Source organism: Rhipicephalus sanguineus, chromosome 1 (genome assembly GCF_013339695.2).
Source record: "Rhipicephalus sanguineus isolate Rsan-2018 chromosome 1, BIME_Rsan_1.4, whole genome shotgun sequence".
Classification (NCBI taxonomy): Eukaryota; Metazoa; Arthropoda; class Arachnida; order Ixodida; family Ixodidae; genus Rhipicephalus; species Rhipicephalus sanguineus.
Window position 1 is genome coordinate 195,823,657 of NC_051176.1, and position 18,825 is coordinate 195,842,481.

Here is an 18,825-nt window from a genome sequence, read left to right on the forward strand (position 1 = left end):
ACGCCCGATGGCAATGTACGCTTGTACCACGCAATATTACTGCGATATTACATCTCGTACTGTGACACCTGTATAGAGGACGCGTATTTTTGGGAAGCATGAAAGTTACTTTCAGTGCAGCTCCAAGCAGAGGCGTGGCTGTGCCGGCTATGGCCTCTTTGCTAGTGTATGTACCGGAGTGGGTTCCCAGAGTGGATTCTTTGTTACACATGCCAACGTTTTAACATTCTGTCAGCTAACAGCTGATGGTGTATCATTGTACTGTTCCCTGGTTTACGATTAGCGTGTGAAAATAGTTGTGTGAGGCAATAAAGAAAAAAGAAGTGGCGTGGCTGTATGGTAAAACACCTGCTTGCCACGCAGACGGCCTGGGTTCGATTCTCACTAGGACCCAACATTTTTATTATTTATTTTATTTGCAGCTTTTTCGATTTTTCGGTCACGGACAAGATGACGATTTTTCGCTCACAACTAACGGCGCCGACACCGACGCCGAAGGCAGAATTTCTGCGATACGAGCTCTTTAACGCTATCGTGTTAAAAAGGTATGGTTTGCCTCCAGGAATTGTCACGAATTCGCATAAGCTCACTGAATGAGCTGATCGTTTTCAGACATGCCTGGCAAAAAAAAGCAAAACATTGCCGATTCACAAAGGTTTTTTTAACTTCGGTAATTACGACCATTTGGCTGCGAACTCTGCTGCCATCTCGTCGTCTATTTTGTCATATTTGTCAGTGCCCCTCAGGCAGACAATTACGGCTTGCGTTTGCCTGTCCCATGTTTTGGTAATACGTCTTGAATATTAAAAAAGAACACTAGCACTTCAGTATTAAATCGTAGTAGGAGGATTAACAAATCAGGAGCTCTTATTTGGTGGCTCCTTTGATGCGGAGCATGGCCCTACGGAGATGGCAGAGTTATTTTTCTGGGTAAATACAAATTTCTGGCCGTAACGAATGATAGTCTATTACGTTTTTGTATCTGCATATATATATATATATATATATATATATATATATATATATATATATATATATGGCGGTTGTCGTCGTCTTTGTCACAGGTGCTTACCTGCACGTCCTGTGACGCAGGCGAAGATGAGCCAGCCGACAGCCACGGCCCACGCGGTGCGGTGCAGGCCGGCGTACAGGCCAGCCTCCAGCTGGCTGGGGAAGTTGCCCTTCTGCCACTCGTAGGGCACCATGATCACGCACAGCGCCACAGCAGTGGATACACACCACAGCGCGTATTGGACGACCTGCGAGATGTGCAGCGGCAAGGGTCAGCAAAGGCCCGGGGGAAGAATATGCCCGCGTTACACATTCGTTATCGTGAGGCACAGAACAGCTAAAATAAAGCGTCTGCCCGCGTTACACAGCGATCACTCTTGTTTCCAAGAGGATAGTGGCGTCTCCGAACGGGGGAACAGACAGCGATACAGCTGCAAGTGCTAGCAGTAATGGCCGTACATCAGCGAATCGCGAACCCCATCCTACTGAGTGCATTTTTCGCTTAATCAACTGTCTTAATCGACAATGCGCCATCCGTACCTGCGAATAAAGTTATTGCAAGATTCGATTGTGTTGAATGTGGACTTTTCTACGTTAGTTTCTGCTTTCATCTAGAAACTATACTTATGTCACTTTTAAGAAGCAGTAAAAAATATAGCTTCCAAGCAGATTTACATGCAAGAGCTCAGAGTAACTTGCAAATAAAGGTCAGTTATGTCATCGCAGAATGCAGAAGTGCGGGTGAACATTAACAAAAACCAAATACAAGAACTACAGCTTGAAAAAAAGCGAAAAAATAACACACAACAGATAGACAGTCTTGCATGCTTAATGATTTGTTGTGGTTTTACGTCCCAATACCGCTATATGATTATGAGGGACGCCGTAGCGGAGGGCTCCAGAAATTTCCACCGCCTGGGATTGTTTAACGGACATTTAAGTTGTACATGCTCGAAGCTCTCACTAAGGCATATTTAGATCATGCTAATAATAAAAAAAGATAGGTTTTCAGTCGTAGCATAAGTGCTGAGCAGGCTACAGAGGGTGCAGTGAAATTCTCATTATGGATCCTCTCGTCATTTTAAAGGTGTTTCAGTAAACTTGATTATTGCCGTTCATGCTTCCTTACAGATGTTTATTTTATTTTTTTATTGCGAAGCGGGTTGTGGCAATATTCTTATTGTCTTCAGCTTACACATGAAAAGGCGCTATTTGAGCAATACACTTGCAAAAGCGTTCATTGACGGCACTAGGCGAGAATGCACAACGGCGAAAGTCACGACGGAGCGCAGACTCTCACCACGAGGGCGTGCTCCCAGAGAAGAGCCGAAGAGTACGACCCACTAGAAGGCGCTCGAGAGGACGACCCATTACAGAGTTCAAACGCTTCTCTACACACTGAACAATCTGTACACTGTCGGTCGAAAGTGAGAGGCGTCATGTCGTCCAAGCTTCAATATTCACTGCGATAACCAAACTTCCTTTGGAGCAAACGTTATCAACCTCTTCTGCGCGTATTCACTGCGACGTTCGCGACAGCAAGTATACACGTCTTTTTTTCACCCACCCACCCCCTCCTCTCTCTCTCTCATCTTTTGATCACTCTTTTCCCCTGCCCTGACGTCGAGTAGCAGACCATAGTCTTCTCAGACCTACACCACCGTCCTTTCTGCGTTCGCTACACCACGGTCCAGTCCAGGAAAGCGTGATATCTTTTTTTTCCCTGTGTGTTTGTGAAACTGGCCACAATTTCACCGGAAAGACAAATTGATAGCCTATAGCGAACTACACAGACAGCCGTACACTAGTAGTGCGTGTCATTGCTACTAAACATTGGCTTACTACCTAAACATCAGCCATCGTATGATACGCGCACAAAGGTGAACAGATCACACTCGAACTTCTCGAACACTCGCTGTTAAAGATCTACTGACACGACTTTGAGACATCGCAAAAAGGACATTTTTCGTTTCCTTGGTATGCAGTGTCAACGCTGTCCACACACCGGAGTCGGAGAACACGCATAAAATATATTAATTTAACTTTGAAAGTTTTCGCCCCTGAGCATCTGCAAGCTAGCCCCACTGCAATGGACATTATCCCGACGAGTCAAGACAGTTCCCCCGAGTTTGCGAGTTCTGCGTCCTGCATGCAGCCTAAATCGTAGAAATCACTGTCAGGGTCACTGGACGACAATTCACTCGTTGTTTATGTGCTCCACGAGCAGATGACGGATTTGCCGCTAGTACGTCGCGAGTTTCTGTATCCCCGTGACGTCACACTGCTATGAAACGTCACTGAGAAGCCGCCCCCTCGATATCGAAACCGAAAGTGTCTCTTTAAGGTAGCGGTAATTAAAATATATACGATGCATTCCCAGACACCACGTAATACTCGTTTTAGGTTTCTCGACACCAGTATTTTTATTTAGAGCAACAATCCGAATTTTTTTTAAAATTCGTGTCAGTACTCCTTTAAATGTGCGCCAGAGGTGGGGAGCGCACGTGCTCATTTCAAAAGCAAGCGTTTCGAGCTGCTGCTCGCTTCACAATTTCAATTGTACCGGCTCCACAAGGTTCAGGTTATCCGGTATCCAGCAATAGGGGCGCGGGAAGAAGGCCCACATGATGCCACCAGTCATTTCGTCGCACTGTCACAGGCTCTCCAATCGGCCTCGCGCCCGCAGCATATGATCTCCAAATCAATGCCCTCGTGCCGCGTGTGCGTTCGGCGGCGCGGTAAACCCCGGCGGGGGTAGAAGAGGAGGCGCGTAAACACTAACATACGGCACACGCGACGGCCACCTTCTTAGGCTTTGAATTTCATTCGGCAAAGCATGGCGAACACTACGGCGATGGCGAAGACGCGCTTGGAATGCCAGTGAGGTTGTAATCGCAATGAAATGTACGCGCCAGTGTTAATACAAAACTCCAGTACGCTTGTACAGAGGAGGGGAATTGTTGGGCTTAAAGCAGGGAGCCTTCATGCAAGTAAGCCTTCCAGCTAGAAATATGTTTACGCCATATACCATCGGCGTGTCATTAAGGTAGTGATCGCCTTTGCAGAAATTGTGTCGACACACGTCACTTTCGCTTCACGGCACAAGATCAGGCCGTCATACGTTTCCCGCGCTAAAGTGTACGGTGTGCAGGAGCTGAAATCGTTTGTACGCAAGTACTCATGTATATTCGCTGCTGAAACCAACGAGCAGAATTTTACTTAAAACATCTAATCGAGTGCGAGGTCACGCTTATGAGGAAACCGTTGACAGATCGCGCACATTTTCCGAGAAGAGTATTAGACACCTTTCTTGGCAGTAAGGCTGCGCTGAGCGTCGGTGAATACTTCTTTTTTTTCAGGCAGATCACACACACACACACAAAAAAAGGGGTTTGCAACGAAGCTCTGGATAATGTTCTTGACGTGCTTTACGGTAAAAGCGCGGATGGTGCGCTTCGACTTCCTCCGGCCGCCCGCCGATACTGTCCTGATCATCCTAAAACACGGTGGCATAGCTAGTGGATCCTGAAGGTGCTTAGGAAATTCCGATCCATCCGTTTGAGTTGCAGAGCAGCAATATGTGCTCTGTATACTAGCATTCTTCGCGCCTTTATTGTATCTGAGCCGCAGGGCACAGTCAAACACAAATGAAGCGGTCTGCAATAAGCGCACGGAAGAAGATGAAGTGTAATATGGGGGGAGGTGAAGGAAGAAGAAGTTTGGAATAAAATGGCGGAGGACACCCGTCTGATTGAATCCATGTGTTTTATGTATTAGTTCCTAGAAGGAACGCTACATTTTGGCGCAGCCGTCAGCTTGCGAAGACCGCAAATGTGGGTTACCTTTTTCATCGACGAGGCGTCATCGGAGCCTCTTGTTTTCACACGGTACCAAGTCCACGGTGAGCCAGCTATGGACATTCCTCGCGAAGTTAGCTCGACCGGACTGATGGACACGGTACTGCGAGAAGCTTCGATGAGCCGTCAAGCCCTCGTGCAAACAGGATCGGTGAAAGTGAATCTGCAGCTCCAGACCCTGAGCGAACTCATTCTGGAACCCAGTCGCCGTGGCACCTTCAAGTAGGAAACGGCTTCCGGGGAGGTGAGCAGCGTTTTATCTGCTATTGAGCGACAACAATGGTGCATGATGCAACAAGCTGAAATAATGCGATCATTGGTCAAGTCGCTTAGCCAGGAAAAACCACAACGAGAAGTTGTAGAACCTGACATTTTTGAAGGAGACTCGGAAAATGCGGGTCATTGGATGTGGTTTTTTGAGTATGCATGCGAAAGGAATATGTGGAAAAGTGACGACACCAAGATTCTGAACATGCGCCGTTATTTGGGTGCCATCGCAAGAAAGTGGTACGATTTGCACCTTATCGATGGAGCACCAATGTGTTGGGAAAGGTGGAAGAGCAACTTTTTGGCGTGTTTCCAAGGCAATGCTGTAGAAAGATGGGATGCAGCACTAGACTTCACATACACGTCTGGTTCTTTGCTGGAGTACTGTCTTGAAAAGCGCCGCCTACTGCATTCTGCAGAACCAAGGCTCCCGTCGTCTGCAGTTGTGGCTTTGGTAACGCAAGGTTTTTCGGTCAACATCCGCAGTCAAGTACAAATAAGTGATCCACGATCATTTGATGAACTTCTGCGATGCATACAGACATCAGTGACCACATTTTCTTCGCGAGAACAGCAAGGTGGTACACAAGCCCTTGATCTTTCGAACCAATGTAGCAATGAAGCGTTCACTCTGCCATCTGAGCCTCATAACGAGTATCGCGGAAGTGTTCACCAGCGGAACAATGAAGAGGGACGATTTTCGGCGTTAAGCGAGGCAGAGCTTCCACGTGAGCTAATTACGTTCGATGACAAGCCCCAAGCAAAAACCTACACCGAGACAATTTACTTGATATCATCCACGTTACTTTACGCCCCTATTAGCGTAGACGGCACTGAAATGAAGGCCCTTGTTGATAGTGGGGCTTCTGTCTCTATCATCAATAAGAGTCGAGTGGATGGCGGTCGGCTGCATACTGGTAGAGCATTGCGAGTGCAAGCCTACGATGGCTCCGTGAGCACGCATAACGAGTGGATTACCCTAACCATTAAATTTCAAGGACACTCAATTACCACTGACGTATTGGCCATTCCTGACGTCAGCTACGATTTCCTTTTGTCCCGTCCAGACATGAAGAAGCTTAAGATAAATATCTATTGGGATGACAGACTAATGGTTGAGGACAACGTCGGACCAGAGGATCTCCATGGGGCGCCTAACAAAACAAGCATGATTTTCGACCAGGAGGACATTAAACGAAAGTACCCAGAACTTACGTGCATGGGCAGCTACCCTCCGGCGATGAAATCTCACGTCGTCCCTTTTGAACTTAGTGACAAAAGAGTTGTGCGCAGAGTTCCTTACAGCATGTCTAGAGATAAAAAGGTCTGGCTGAAAAAGGAGTTGCAAGAAATGTTGGAGGCTGGTATTATCCGCCCTTCTGTTTCTCCATTTGCTTCTCCCATAACTATTGCCCCCAAAGAAGATGGAACATTCAGACTCTGCACAGATTACCGGGCTCTTAACCACCAAACAGAGTTGATACCTTATCCAATGCCGAGGATCGACGATATCATTGACGAGACTGGTGGTTGCCATTGTTTTTCAAGAATAGACCTTTGCAAGGGGTTTTGGCAAATCCCACTCACGGAAGAAACGAAAAAGTACACCGCATTTATAACCCCTTTTGACTTATTTGAGTACAACCGCCTACCATTTGGTTGGAAAAATTCTCCGGCATGGTTCCAGAAAATTATGACTGATATTCTGAAACCTTATTTGGGAGTATTCTGCAACGTCTACATTGATGACATCATCGTGTATTCAAAGACAAAAGAGGAGCACCGGGGTCATCTTTCAAAAGTTTTTCAAGCTTTGAGTCTATCTCAACTCAAAGTCAATTTCAAGAAAAGTGCTTTCTTTGAAGACAAAGTTGTATTTCTCGGAAGGGTGTTTGACGGATGTACTAAAAGCACGAAACGGGAATCAGTAGAAAGAATTTCTCAGCTTGCAAAACCTTATGATGTGCACTCTCTGCGTGTTTTCCTTGGCCTCGCAGGACACTTCAGGGCATTTATCAAGGACTACGCACTGAAGACACGGTGCCTCACACGTTTAACCCAAAAAGACACACCCTTCCAATGGAATGAGGAGTGCGAAGCTGTCTATTGCGAGCTTGTAAAGCTAATATCGTCGGATCCCATCCTGCGCATACCGGACTTTTCTCTGCCTTTCGTACTGAATACGGATGCATCACACTACGCGACCAGTGCAGTTTTGTACCAGAAACCCTCAAAACAGGCCGATCCAACGAAGCATTGCGTGGTGGGATACTACAGCTACACGTTGAAACCAGCTGAACTTAATTATTCTACTACAGAAAAGGAAGCGCTGGCAGTCTTAAAAGCAGTTCAGTATTTCCGAACTTACCTTGAAGGGGCTAAGTTCATGCTATTCACGGACCATCAGGCGTTGACACAACTTTTGAATATGGCACAGCCAAGAGGACGCATTGCGAGATGGGTCAACTATCTCCAACAGTTTGATTTCACCGTTTCGCACCGTCCTGGCCCGCTTCTAACCGACGCTGATGCACTGTCTAGATTGCTTGTTCATGGGTCCAGTGAAAATGCAGAAATGATCGATCATATTAAGCTATGGGAAGGTACAGAAGATCTGCAGTTTATTAATGGAAAGTACTATGTACCACCCACCCTGGTTCAAAAGATTCTTCATCTCTACCATGACACCCCTGGATCAGGTGGACACGATGGCTTCTGGCGCACATACAAGAAATTGCTTATGAGGTTCACATGGCCAGGTATGAAAAAGGACGTCACTAATTATATCCGGACATGCCATCTTTGTCAAGTAAACAAAGTGAAGTACAAGCAGTCGACAGATGTTATGACGAACCCCGAATATTCAAAAGTACCGTTTGAAGTGGTTCATTTAGACTTTGCAGAGCTTAAGAAGAAGGGGGAAGGAGTCATGCGAACGCAAGCTTTTCTGCTTTCCATTGACGAATGCACAAGAACAATCGTGGCTAAAGCAGGGAAAGAAGATGCGAACAGCGTCATCAATCTACTCACAGATGCGTGTTTTAAGCACACCAAGACACTAGTCTGCGATAACGGTCCTGCTTTCCGTAGTGCCAAGCTAGCAAGATGGGCTAATGACCGAGGGATACTTATTAAGTATTCTTCTCCGTATCACCCTGCAGCGAACGGATTAGCAGAACGGGCCATACGGGACATCAAACAATTTTTGAAGATGTATCCAGACTTTTGTGGAGGCTGGAAGTGCTGCCTTGAAGCCGCTGTGAAGCACCACAACCGTTCATACACCACGGGTTTAGGCTGCAGTCCTCATTTTGCTACAACCGGAACAGCACCCATACTGCCTGCAGATCGTGACCTAGGCCTCCTAGAAAAGCTCCAACTTAGTGAAGCAGAGAAAAGTGCCGAAGGTCAAGAAGCATATAAGCGCCGGATGAAGAGGAACTTTGATAAAAGGCACAACAGTGATATACCACACATCCAGCCTGGAGACTATGTTCTTGTAAGAAAAGGAGTTGCACCTTCAAATGCTAAATATTACGGACCGTTCCAAGTTGTCAAGACAGCATCTCAACGCGGGATATTGAAGAACGTGTGGTACACTGCAGCCTCGGGTCAAAGAGAGTGTGCTTCTATTGGCAACGTATTCAAGTATTACACCAGGAGGTGTAATCAAAGAAGTCAGGAAGAGTGAAGCGGTCTGCCATAAGCGCACGGAAGAAGATGAAGTGTAATATGGGGGGAGGTGAAGGAAGAAGAAGTTTGGAATAAAATGGCGGAGGACACCCGTCTGATTGAATCCATGTGTTTTATGTATTAGTTCCTAGAAGGAACGCTACAACAAATAGAGAAGCGTACTGGGTGAGAGCGTGGCTCCGCGTGTAAAGAAAGCAGTATACCTTCAACCCCTTTTAAGCAGGCGCCCTCTAACAAAAAAAAAAGAGTATATGTAACTCCTTTCGGGGAGTCTTCACATGCCACGTATATGACTCGCTTTAAAGAGGCACGTCAACTCTCTTTAGAGGGGTCATTGTACTCTTCTGAGAGTCATGTGACCCACAAGAGAGTTAACGTGCCTCTTTAGAGCGAGTCGTATAGTGGCAAGTCAAGACTCCCCGAAAGGAGTTACACATACTCCTTTTTTTCTTAGAGTGCGCGAAATTTTCGTGCGTGCGAGCAGAAACTATGGCTCCCGATTCCCAGCTTAGGTGCGTGAGCAACCAAAAAAAAAATGTGCTCGAGTTCAGCGGGAACAGAGCAAGTAAAACTGGCTTGCGTAGACACACGTAGCACACTCTTCTTTTCCTTCCCGTATGACATACGCCTTTCACTAAAGAAGCAGGACAGCGTGAAGAGGCGACTAAAGGCCCTTCATTGATATGTTCAGCGACGAAGGAGTAACCTGGTACAAGAAATGAGCCGCACGCGCTTCGACCTATATAGCACTTCCCACAACACTCATCCTTCTCCGCGGCTCGAAAGGATTTGTGACGCCGGTCACGCAAACTGCACGCCCTTTGTAGCATTTCCTACCAGGAGGAGTCGGCACCCGATATTTGGCGCTCGCTTCTCATTCCCAATAGTTGGTTTCCATGGTACACTAGTATCATCCTTTGAGGCTTGTCGCGACTTGGCCGTCAGAGAGTACAGAAACTTTGCAGGGAGAGCTTCTCAAAAACACTCAACGCGTCGCTTGCCACTGAAATGTGTGGCAGTGAGCACTAGTGGTTGTCTGAAGTTTTTGATGGTATGATAGCCGTTTAGGCAACCTAAAAGGTTCCAAGTTGCTTATTGATTTTGTGTCCGTGGTGCTTAGGCAACGAATGTCCCATATTGAAAAAAAAAAACTACAATCTTCGCGGGACCAGAGTATAATGATGTGCTACTAGGATATAGAGAATGTCGGCAGAAACAGAGCGAGGCCGACCAAGAAGTACGCCTCATTAAGGACGATAAGCATTGGGTAAGGAAAGTGCGTGTCAAAAACCTACTCCACCCGAATGAACTCGTAGTCGATACGGTAGCATAGTGAAGTCGTGGCAAGTCATACCTTGCTAATCTTGACGTGCTCGTACTTGAGAGTGAGGTAGCCGAACAAGATTCCGGTGCAGTAGGACCCGGCGTGAGTGAACGGTTTGATGTACACGTAGTCAACCGTGTTTGAAGGTCGCCTGCGGAAACACGCCACACCGTCGACACATGTCCACAAAAAGCAGGCGGGCGTTAAATACTTGCCATAATTCAGTGTTTCATTTCTGGCCGATCATGGTCTTCGATCGGTCTGGACATAGACATTGCTACATTCATTACGAGTCAAGCAAATAAACTGCACACAAGCACAGTTGAAATCTCATTGTGAGCGCCAACACATTATGTACTAAGATTGTTATTCATGAACTAAGGAGGAAAAGAATTTCAAGTCCCTACATGGCTGCTGCAGTTGCAAAAGGCTAAATCTTCTAGTGAGGTAGACCTTAGAAGCATGGTTCGCAAGTCATTAAGTTACGTGCCGTGCTGACACGTACGCACACTGCCATTGTAAGTTACAGTATTACATACGTTCTGCCTATGATGGCGTCCAGCCTTATTTCTCCTGAAACACTTGAGCGAACATACACACGCGAAAGGAGCTATTCGTCTACCGCACGTTTTTTTTTTCCCCCAACTGCGGTCAGTAAGCTTTCCGTAGTTAGTGAGCGCTGGGTAGTGTTGCTTGTGGTCACTGCGGGAGCGAGGAAACGATCGATCATGCTCTTTGCCGCTGTCCTCGCTATAACGAGTCCCGTTATAGCGATGACAGCGTCCCGCCATTGCGCTTAACTTTTCACCAAGTATGCTCCATCACCAACTGGCCCTCACCTCGAATCTGCTAACGTTCAGATGCTGTCTCTTGCGGCCGTGTTGGCCCGTCATGACGAGGGGTTACTTTCGCAGCAGAAATTCCAGGAACGCCGGCCTAATCAGTCGTAGTATCAGATGTCTGTCAAGGCACTGCTGTAGTTTTATGTGGGAGGGGCATGTTAGACTAGCTATCTCGTTACACACGCCTGCTTTATTTGTATACGCTTTTCTTCCACCCTTTCTTTGCCCCTTTCCCCCAGTGTGGAGCAGTAGACAAGAAACATAATCTTTCCATTACCCTTTCCCTCATTTGAAGTTTGAAACTTGCTACCGCTAACGTTTTTCCTTTCGGATTTGTCAATAGTGCACTGGCGCCATTATCATGGCGATCGCTATCATGTTTTTTGAAGGGCACACCAGCGCTCTAATTTAAAGCACGCATGTAATTCACTGCAATCAGGCACTCAGACTACTTGTTGGCTGAATACCGCATTCTGTTTCTGCAATTTCGGCGCATTTGTTAAGGCTGATAATTACTTGTTGAATTCCACTGCAGACTTTCGTTAGGAATGCTGCAGTAGCTTCAGTGACGTCCGGCAAACAAACCAGGAACACTTTGCTGAGGGCAGAGAAAGAAAACGAAAGAGCACGCATAATTTTCTTGGAGTGAATTTAATTATTTCGTACTGAACACTTCGTCGTAGACAGCTCGTGAGTACCGCTGAAATATTCGATAACAATAATTAATTTCCTCATCATAGAGCATTGAAACGCGGCATATGAGGACATTCTAACTTTTTTCGTGCAAACTCTTTTCAGGTATGAGAATGCTCGAGTGAGTATGCGGGTAATTCATGACATGGGGTTTTACGTGCCAAAACCATAATATGATTGTGAGGCACGCCGCAGTGGGGTACTCCGGATTAACCCTTTGATGTCCACTGTAGCCCTGGAGCAACATCTGAAAACATTTTTTTTCTCTCGTGAAAGCTCCCTGCTGCATGATACTGCTTGCGCCATCTGTGGAAAGGGCGAATCCTGTCGAGCGCGTTGAGCATCAAACGAACGTAGTAGAGGCTGCAACACCGCTTGTTTCTAGTGGTTGTTTGTAGTGAGTTATTGAATCTTCTGAGAGGTGGTAACAAAAGTGCCACAGGTACCCAATGTTGCTCTGAAGCAACACCTCATTATTTAGCTATGAGTAAACGTTTGCTTTGTTTTTTGACAAACTCACTGGCTCATTTTTTCTATTCTTTATGCATGCCAAACAAGTATGTAGAGGAGGTAACATCGCTCTTTTAGATTGAGTTCTTGATCTTCTGAGTGGTGTCAACGCAAGTACAGTCTGAATCATTCGTACAGAGCGACCGGTCGATCACTCACGACAAGTAGGACTCAGACTATACCACATGTGCCCAATGTTGCTTTGAAGCAACCACTCATTATTCGGCTATGAATACACATTTTTTTCTGAAAGCGTAATTGGCATATTTCGTCCGCGCTTTATGCAAGCCAGAGTTTTCTGGATGCTGTGCATTGAAATAAACTTTTGGGCATCAAAGGGTTAATTTCGACAACCCGAAACGTGCCCCTAAATCTAAGCACACGGGTGTTCTTTGCATTTCGCCCCCACCGAAATGCGGCTGCCGTGGCCGGAAATCTAACCCGTGCCCCCGTAGCACAGTGCTAGAAAAGGAAAGGACTACGCGGAACATCAGTGGGCGGGACAAAGCGCTGAACTTCCAACAAAAGTGTAATGAATGACGATGTAAATATATACACGTGCAAAGGGCTATGCGCATAGGCCGAACGTGAAGGCTACGAAATACAGGAACCAGAGGGAGAGAGAGGGACGGGTAAAAAGAAACGCAGAAGCAAGAAAAAAGTAAGTGCAGAAAGAAAAAAAAACGTCTGAGCTCAAAATGTTGCATAACCGAAAGCTCAGCCACCACATGCGATTGAACGCGTGAGCTCATTGTTAGACGATTAAATTTAGGCGAATTGACACAGGAGTACTTTAATGTGGCTATATCCGCGGCCTTAATTTCCCTTGTGACATTCGCGCTGCTTGAAGCAATCAATATGCGCCCATCAAACAAAAGTCCACAGCCAAATTTGCCCTGAGGAAACTTATGTGACCTGGCGCAATGTTGGGAGAGTTATTAAAATGCTACCGAAGTCTCGCCTTTAAAGAGGCCATGACACCCAATTTTCGATCATAACCTGTGCTATGTGGATTAATCCTAGTGCATTCACAAATAAGCTGGCGAAAGTTTAGCGGATTTGGTCGAGCACTTAATTTATAATCGAATATTTTTTATAAACACGCGAGCGGCCCGAGAGTCAGGCAACACTGGTGAACTCGCGAGCCGTGACGTAACAAGTAGCTATAGCTGTGCAAGCGTCTGCATTGCGGCGAATGATGTTGTTCCGTGGTCGAATGGTATTGTTCCGTGGCGAATGGTATTGTTCCGAATAATATTGCTCCGAGATATTTTAGCTTTCTTCAGCTTGGCACTGAAATTGAGCAATTTGCAGCGGCTGAAACTTTGGTAGAAGACGACGGCTCCGTTCCGTGCTGCACATGACGTCACACGCGCCATCGCAAAATGGCGGTCGCCGGCGGTGGGCGGGGTTTATAGCCGGCGACTTCTAGGGCTTGTTTTGCACTGAAATATTCTTTTACGGCCCACTTTTAGAATCTGTATAGGCATAATAGACCTTCTACTTCTAGTTTTCGCTGAAAACCACAAATATTTGGGTGACCATGTCATCGCCCCTTTAAGTAACCAAATAAACCAAATGTTTGAGTTATCTGTTCGGCACCTTAAATGCTTTTCAGCGTGTGCGGAGCCAGCTACAAGACCCTTGTGTCAGTCAGTGAAACAATACACGAGAGCCCCTTTCTGTCGCGGCGCAAATGTGTCATATTATCGCTGTCCTTCGGCAAGCAACACATCGGTCAGGCGGGTAGATTACGCGAGCGTCCTAATAACTACCTTAACGTTGCTTTTTGTCATATAAGCTTCCCCTAAATTGTGACTGTGCACTTTTGTTTGATAAGAACGCAGTAATAGGCAGGACCAACGCGATGGACATAAGGGAAATTATTGAGGCCGTGGGAATAGTCCTGTGGAGGGACTCGTGCGTAAGTTCGCCCTCAATTGAATTATGCGATAATGAACTTACGTTTCTGAATTGTAGACGGCGGCAGAATTTTCGAGGCGACTATTCATGATCTCGCACGGGGCTTCTATCGGCTTTTATTTTGTCATATCACAGCATATTGTGCTCCACCAGTTTTCCGTTGTCTCGAGGTCTTACGCACAAGCAGGTCCGTTTGCGTACATATATATTTACATCACTATTCATTAAATTTCTGCTGGAAGTTTAGCACTTTATTCCGTCTCGTTTTTTTTTTTCCCATCTCGTTTTGCCTCATGTGCGCTGCTTATATCTTCGATCAACGTGAGAGATCGTTGTCCGTTGAGTCTATCCTGTCGACGCACACGCGCGTAACCTAATATCCAGTGTTGAAATTCAGGCAATCAAGAGCAACTGAACGTTTTGAGAAAACATATATTATCCGCTATTTTGCAACAAGTGGCACTGGTATACGCAGTAATGCAGAGTGCATGAAAATTACTCATCTGTCGCCTTGTCTTCCTGTGGGGGCGTTTGCTAAAGTACAGATCTCCACAGAACTGCTCCCGCACAATCTCACCAAGGGTACTGTACGTCTCTGAAGACGACGCGACAAGCCTACAGACGCGTTGACTCCGGGTGATGCAGTTAAGACTTACTCTTGGTTCGGGTCGGAAAGCAGCAGCGGCAGTGGCTGGTAGTCAAGCGTGTACGTCTGGAAGATGACGTAAGCGGCCGTGGCTACCGTACTGCCCAGCAGCAGGAACACGCCAAGCTTCTCCCTCCTGCAAGGAGCCGGCCAGTGCAAGCCGGCAGCAAGTGAACGTGCGAAGAATGCCTCCACGTTAATCCCTCACCCCAACCTAATTCGGTACAAGAGCCGCTGAAGATGGGCACAAATATTTGCGGTGCCTGGTTTAAAGCAACAGGGGGTTTAACGGCGGGTTTAACGCAACATTTTCCGCAATGTGCTGGTAACGTGCTCCAGATTCATGCTGTTGCAACAATAAATATCCTGGCGGCATTAAAGGCACCACTGTATGCATCCCACCTTAATCTGTGATCGGAGGCAGCGGCCCCTTATCCTGATCGTCATGTAGTGCGAGTCGTACAGCCGGAGAAACACCAAACATGACGACAAGGTAATTAGCTTCTTTGAATGGGACTGATCGAATGCGACGAATGGACGAGTGCACGTTGTAGATCACAGGTGCACGACGACCGGAGCAAGAATCCAACGGAATGAATAGAAGCGCCACTATACGCTTATATCCTCCTTAATAAAAATCACATGCTTGAAGCAGTCCACTCTGTTTGGCCGTCCTGTTCAGGTGAAGCTACATCCTAAAACTTGATTGAGGACACCATATATGTTTTCTCGTATGATGATTCCTTCCTTTTCCTGTATAGTTCCCAATTATGCGCAAACGAGTCTGAATGTGCAAGGAGTGCCAGCCATTTCTTCATCTTTTAATATCAGTTTGTGAAGTATCAGACCGAAGACATCATTAAGGTACCTTTCCTGAGACTTTCATATGTCTTTTGTTAACTGCCTGTTGTACTCAACCACGTGTCCCGTAAATTTCGTGGCATAAAAATGAACTGGTTCACTTCACACAGAGGCAAACAGCGGCATTAACAAAGTTTTCGCTTAAGCGCACGCTGTGACCTACTTTTGCCTTAGGAGGAGCAGTGTTTGAAAACAAGTCAGCTTTCTTCCTTTCCAGGCTTTTGGAGTTGGACATGTGTCGCAGATTTTCCCATGCTTCCCGCGTATGACGCTTCCTGTTGTTTCTGCTACAGAAAGCACTTGTCAACAGTGTCTCTTTGCCCTGTCCTCGTGCGCGAGATGTTGTTGTCACGTTTGTCTTCCAACACCCGAATTCTGTGTAATATCATATTGGACACACTACCTGGTTATTCTCAGTAAGTGTCCGAAATCCCCCTTTGGTAGCCATTGATTGTTCTCCACTATTCAGCTGTTATAGATAGCCTTCGAGGGGGAAAATAAATGCATGAATGTCCTCTGATTTTGTGAGACAGAGCTGCGACATTAGCGAGGATTTAGCTCAATGTTACGCTGTGGCCTAGTTTTTCTGTGTGAAAAGTCACGTTTTGAAAACAAGTGAGCTGTCTCGGCTTTCGCTCTTCTGGAGTACCGCGTGTGTCGTGAATTTTGCTGTGCTTCCCGCATATGACACATCCTATCTTTCGCGCCCCAGAGAGCATTTGTCAGCGATGGCGTACCGCCCAACCCTCCCGTGCAAAATATGATTATCGTATTATTGCCTTCCAATATTTAAGTCTTGCATAATTCCATACCGGACGTGCTACCAGATTATGTCTTCTAGGTGCCATTAAATGGTGTTTCTTAACCGGCCTCAATGTTCATCATTCAGCATGTTAAGGAAGTTGTTGCGAAAAAAAAAAAGCACGAATATCACATTTTATGAGGACTAGCATAGATGCTGGCGCTCAAGGTTATGCTGTGGTCTACTTTTTCTGTCTGAAAAGGTCTGTTTTGAAAACAAGCATACGCTCTTCGCTTCGCCAGATTTGGACTTAGACATATTCCCTGCATATTTTGTTTCGTGCTTCCCGCACATGACGCTTCCCATTGCTTCTGCTGCAGCGAGCACTTGTTGACTATGCTTCTTGGCAGCGTTGGCAGAGTTGTTTACGAAGTTATCACCCCAATATGGGCCCTCCCTTACATCTGTCTTCCGGAAAACGATGTTAGATATAGGGTGTTTCAGCTAAAAAGCACCAAGTATTAAAAAGAAAACGTAGGTGCTACGCGTCTCGAATTACCGCAGTGTTGTTCTGAGTCTCAGATCACGTCAGAATATTTCTTCCAGTCGGCCAAGCTCGGTAATTATCAAAGATTGCTTAATTACCTTTTTAAATAGTAACTCTAGCGACTAATCTTCAGTACCGAAGTTGTAGCGCTTGTTCAGAATTATCGGAATTTTTATTCTATGCTAAGGAAATTCCCCTGCTTAATTATTTTTCCAGCCTTTCTTTAAAACGCCCGAACGTTAAAAAATACCACGTGACTACCGTCTACCGCGCAGTGCTTTTAGTGCCCTCAAATGTAAGTTGAACGAATGATCAAAGACTGCTCCTCGTGGAGGTCGATTGAACAGGCTGTTACTGCGATGGACGTTAAGTGATGGCAGGGACGTACTGCCTCAAAAAAAAAAAAAAATCTTCGGTGAGAAAGCGGTCGCCACGTGTGACAGTATCTTTTGTAGCTCTCGATAAGTGGTCTTTCTTGACCACCAGTTGTGTCCAAGCCTTTACCAGTTGGAAGCGCTTGGACACCATTACACAAAGGCGCAGACACGCTTACTGTGCCAACAACTAGAGACACTGCAAAAGTTTTGGTCAAGGTAGCGCTGTGGCCTACTTTTGCTCGGTGACAAGTAAGGCTTTTTTAAAAGCAGGTCAGCTATGCTCGCTTGGGTGCTTCCGGAGTTGGACATGTTCCGCACATTCTTCCGTGCTTCGCACATATGACGCTTCCTATTGTTTCTGCTCAAGAGGACATTCTTTAGCTATGCCACGTAGGCAGGACATTCTGAAAGAAAAATTGTCTAGCATCGCTCTTGGTTTTTGTGATATGCTAGAAATTCTGGAACACACTAAAGAACACATTGTTCGACTATTCTCCACAGGTGTCTTCGATGACCGTTCTTAAACCTCACACTTAGTGACGCATTAAACTCTTAGGAGGAGGTTTTGAGGAAAAGGTGTCGATGCGCTCGCCTCAAAAACAGAAGAACAGGGGAAAACAGCATGACTTTCGCTCAAGGTCGCATTGTGGCCCACTTTTGTTTTGTAACAAAAGCTATGTTTGAAAAGAAGTCTGGCTTCTTTACATTCATGCACCAGGAGTTGAAGATGTTCTGCAAATCTTGTCTTTTCTTCTCGCACACGACACTTCTGTATTCTCTTCTGCACCGGAGATTCACGTCAGAGAATTTCGAGGAAAGAGCGAACGTCGTGCTTGTCATGCGAAGAGGCCGATACTATGCAGATAGGACGTGTCCAGGCCGACAGCTTTCGGCGAACAGGCGTGACAGCGCAGGGCCACTTGGCTTTCCGTGTACATAGATACGACAAACTTTGTACACTCGAAAGCACAAGAAAACTGGACACCACTGGGCGTCCGGTTCCTTTTCCTCACGCTTTCCGATTACTGCGCGCCGAGTGTGGCCGCTTGTGCCGCGCGGCTTACGCGAAAACAAGCGACTTATGTTTCGACATTCGCTTTGTTTGCATCCCTATTTCTCGTTCAATAAATGAAATGCCGGGGCGCGTGCAGTGCTGACTCTGACGGGTTAATCCTCGTTCACGCCGAAGGTGGAGCGGCCAAAGTGGACGAGCGGGAAAGCGGAAAGCGGAGGGAAGCGCCTGTCCAGGCAGCGGAAGGGCGGAAAGCGAGCCGGCGAACCGGTTTGCTCGGGAACCGATTTTTGACAGCGAAGCTGCTTTAGCTGTCCGTAACTTGTGCTCCGTCGTAAAAAAACTATCATCATCATGAACCGGCACGCGCTCTCTTCATTCTCTTTAGAGTGAAGGTGTTTAAGCTATCGGCAAGTTGTGCTCCGTCGTGCGAAACTCCCCAGGTGGGTACGCGCCACAGGAATATGGCAACCCCACTACCGAATACAGCAGGTGCGAGCGTCAAACGAAAACGAACAAG

General features: G+C 46.5%; 1 protein-coding gene across 4 annotated transcripts in view; it reads right to left on the reverse strand.

Moving 5' to 3' along the window:
* The window catches only part of LOC119381045 (nose resistant to fluoxetine protein 6), a 71,548-nt gene that overhangs the window by 5,662 nt on the left and 47,061 nt on the right, over window positions 1–18,825 (reverse strand). For 3 of the 4 annotated variants that reach the window (XM_049418594.1, XM_049418593.1, XM_049418589.1), the window contains exons 11-13: window positions 14,777–14,902; window positions 10,183–10,303; window positions 1,073–1,259 (exon numbers count right to left, since the gene is read on the reverse strand). In XM_049418594.1, the coding sequence (XP_049274551.1) occupies window positions 1,073–1,259; window positions 10,183–10,303; window positions 14,777–14,902 (434 nt within the window). The remainder of the gene's footprint in view (window positions 1–1,072; window positions 1,260–10,182; window positions 10,304–14,776; window positions 14,903–18,825) is intronic. The other variant, XM_037649038.2, reaches the window with a different exon arrangement.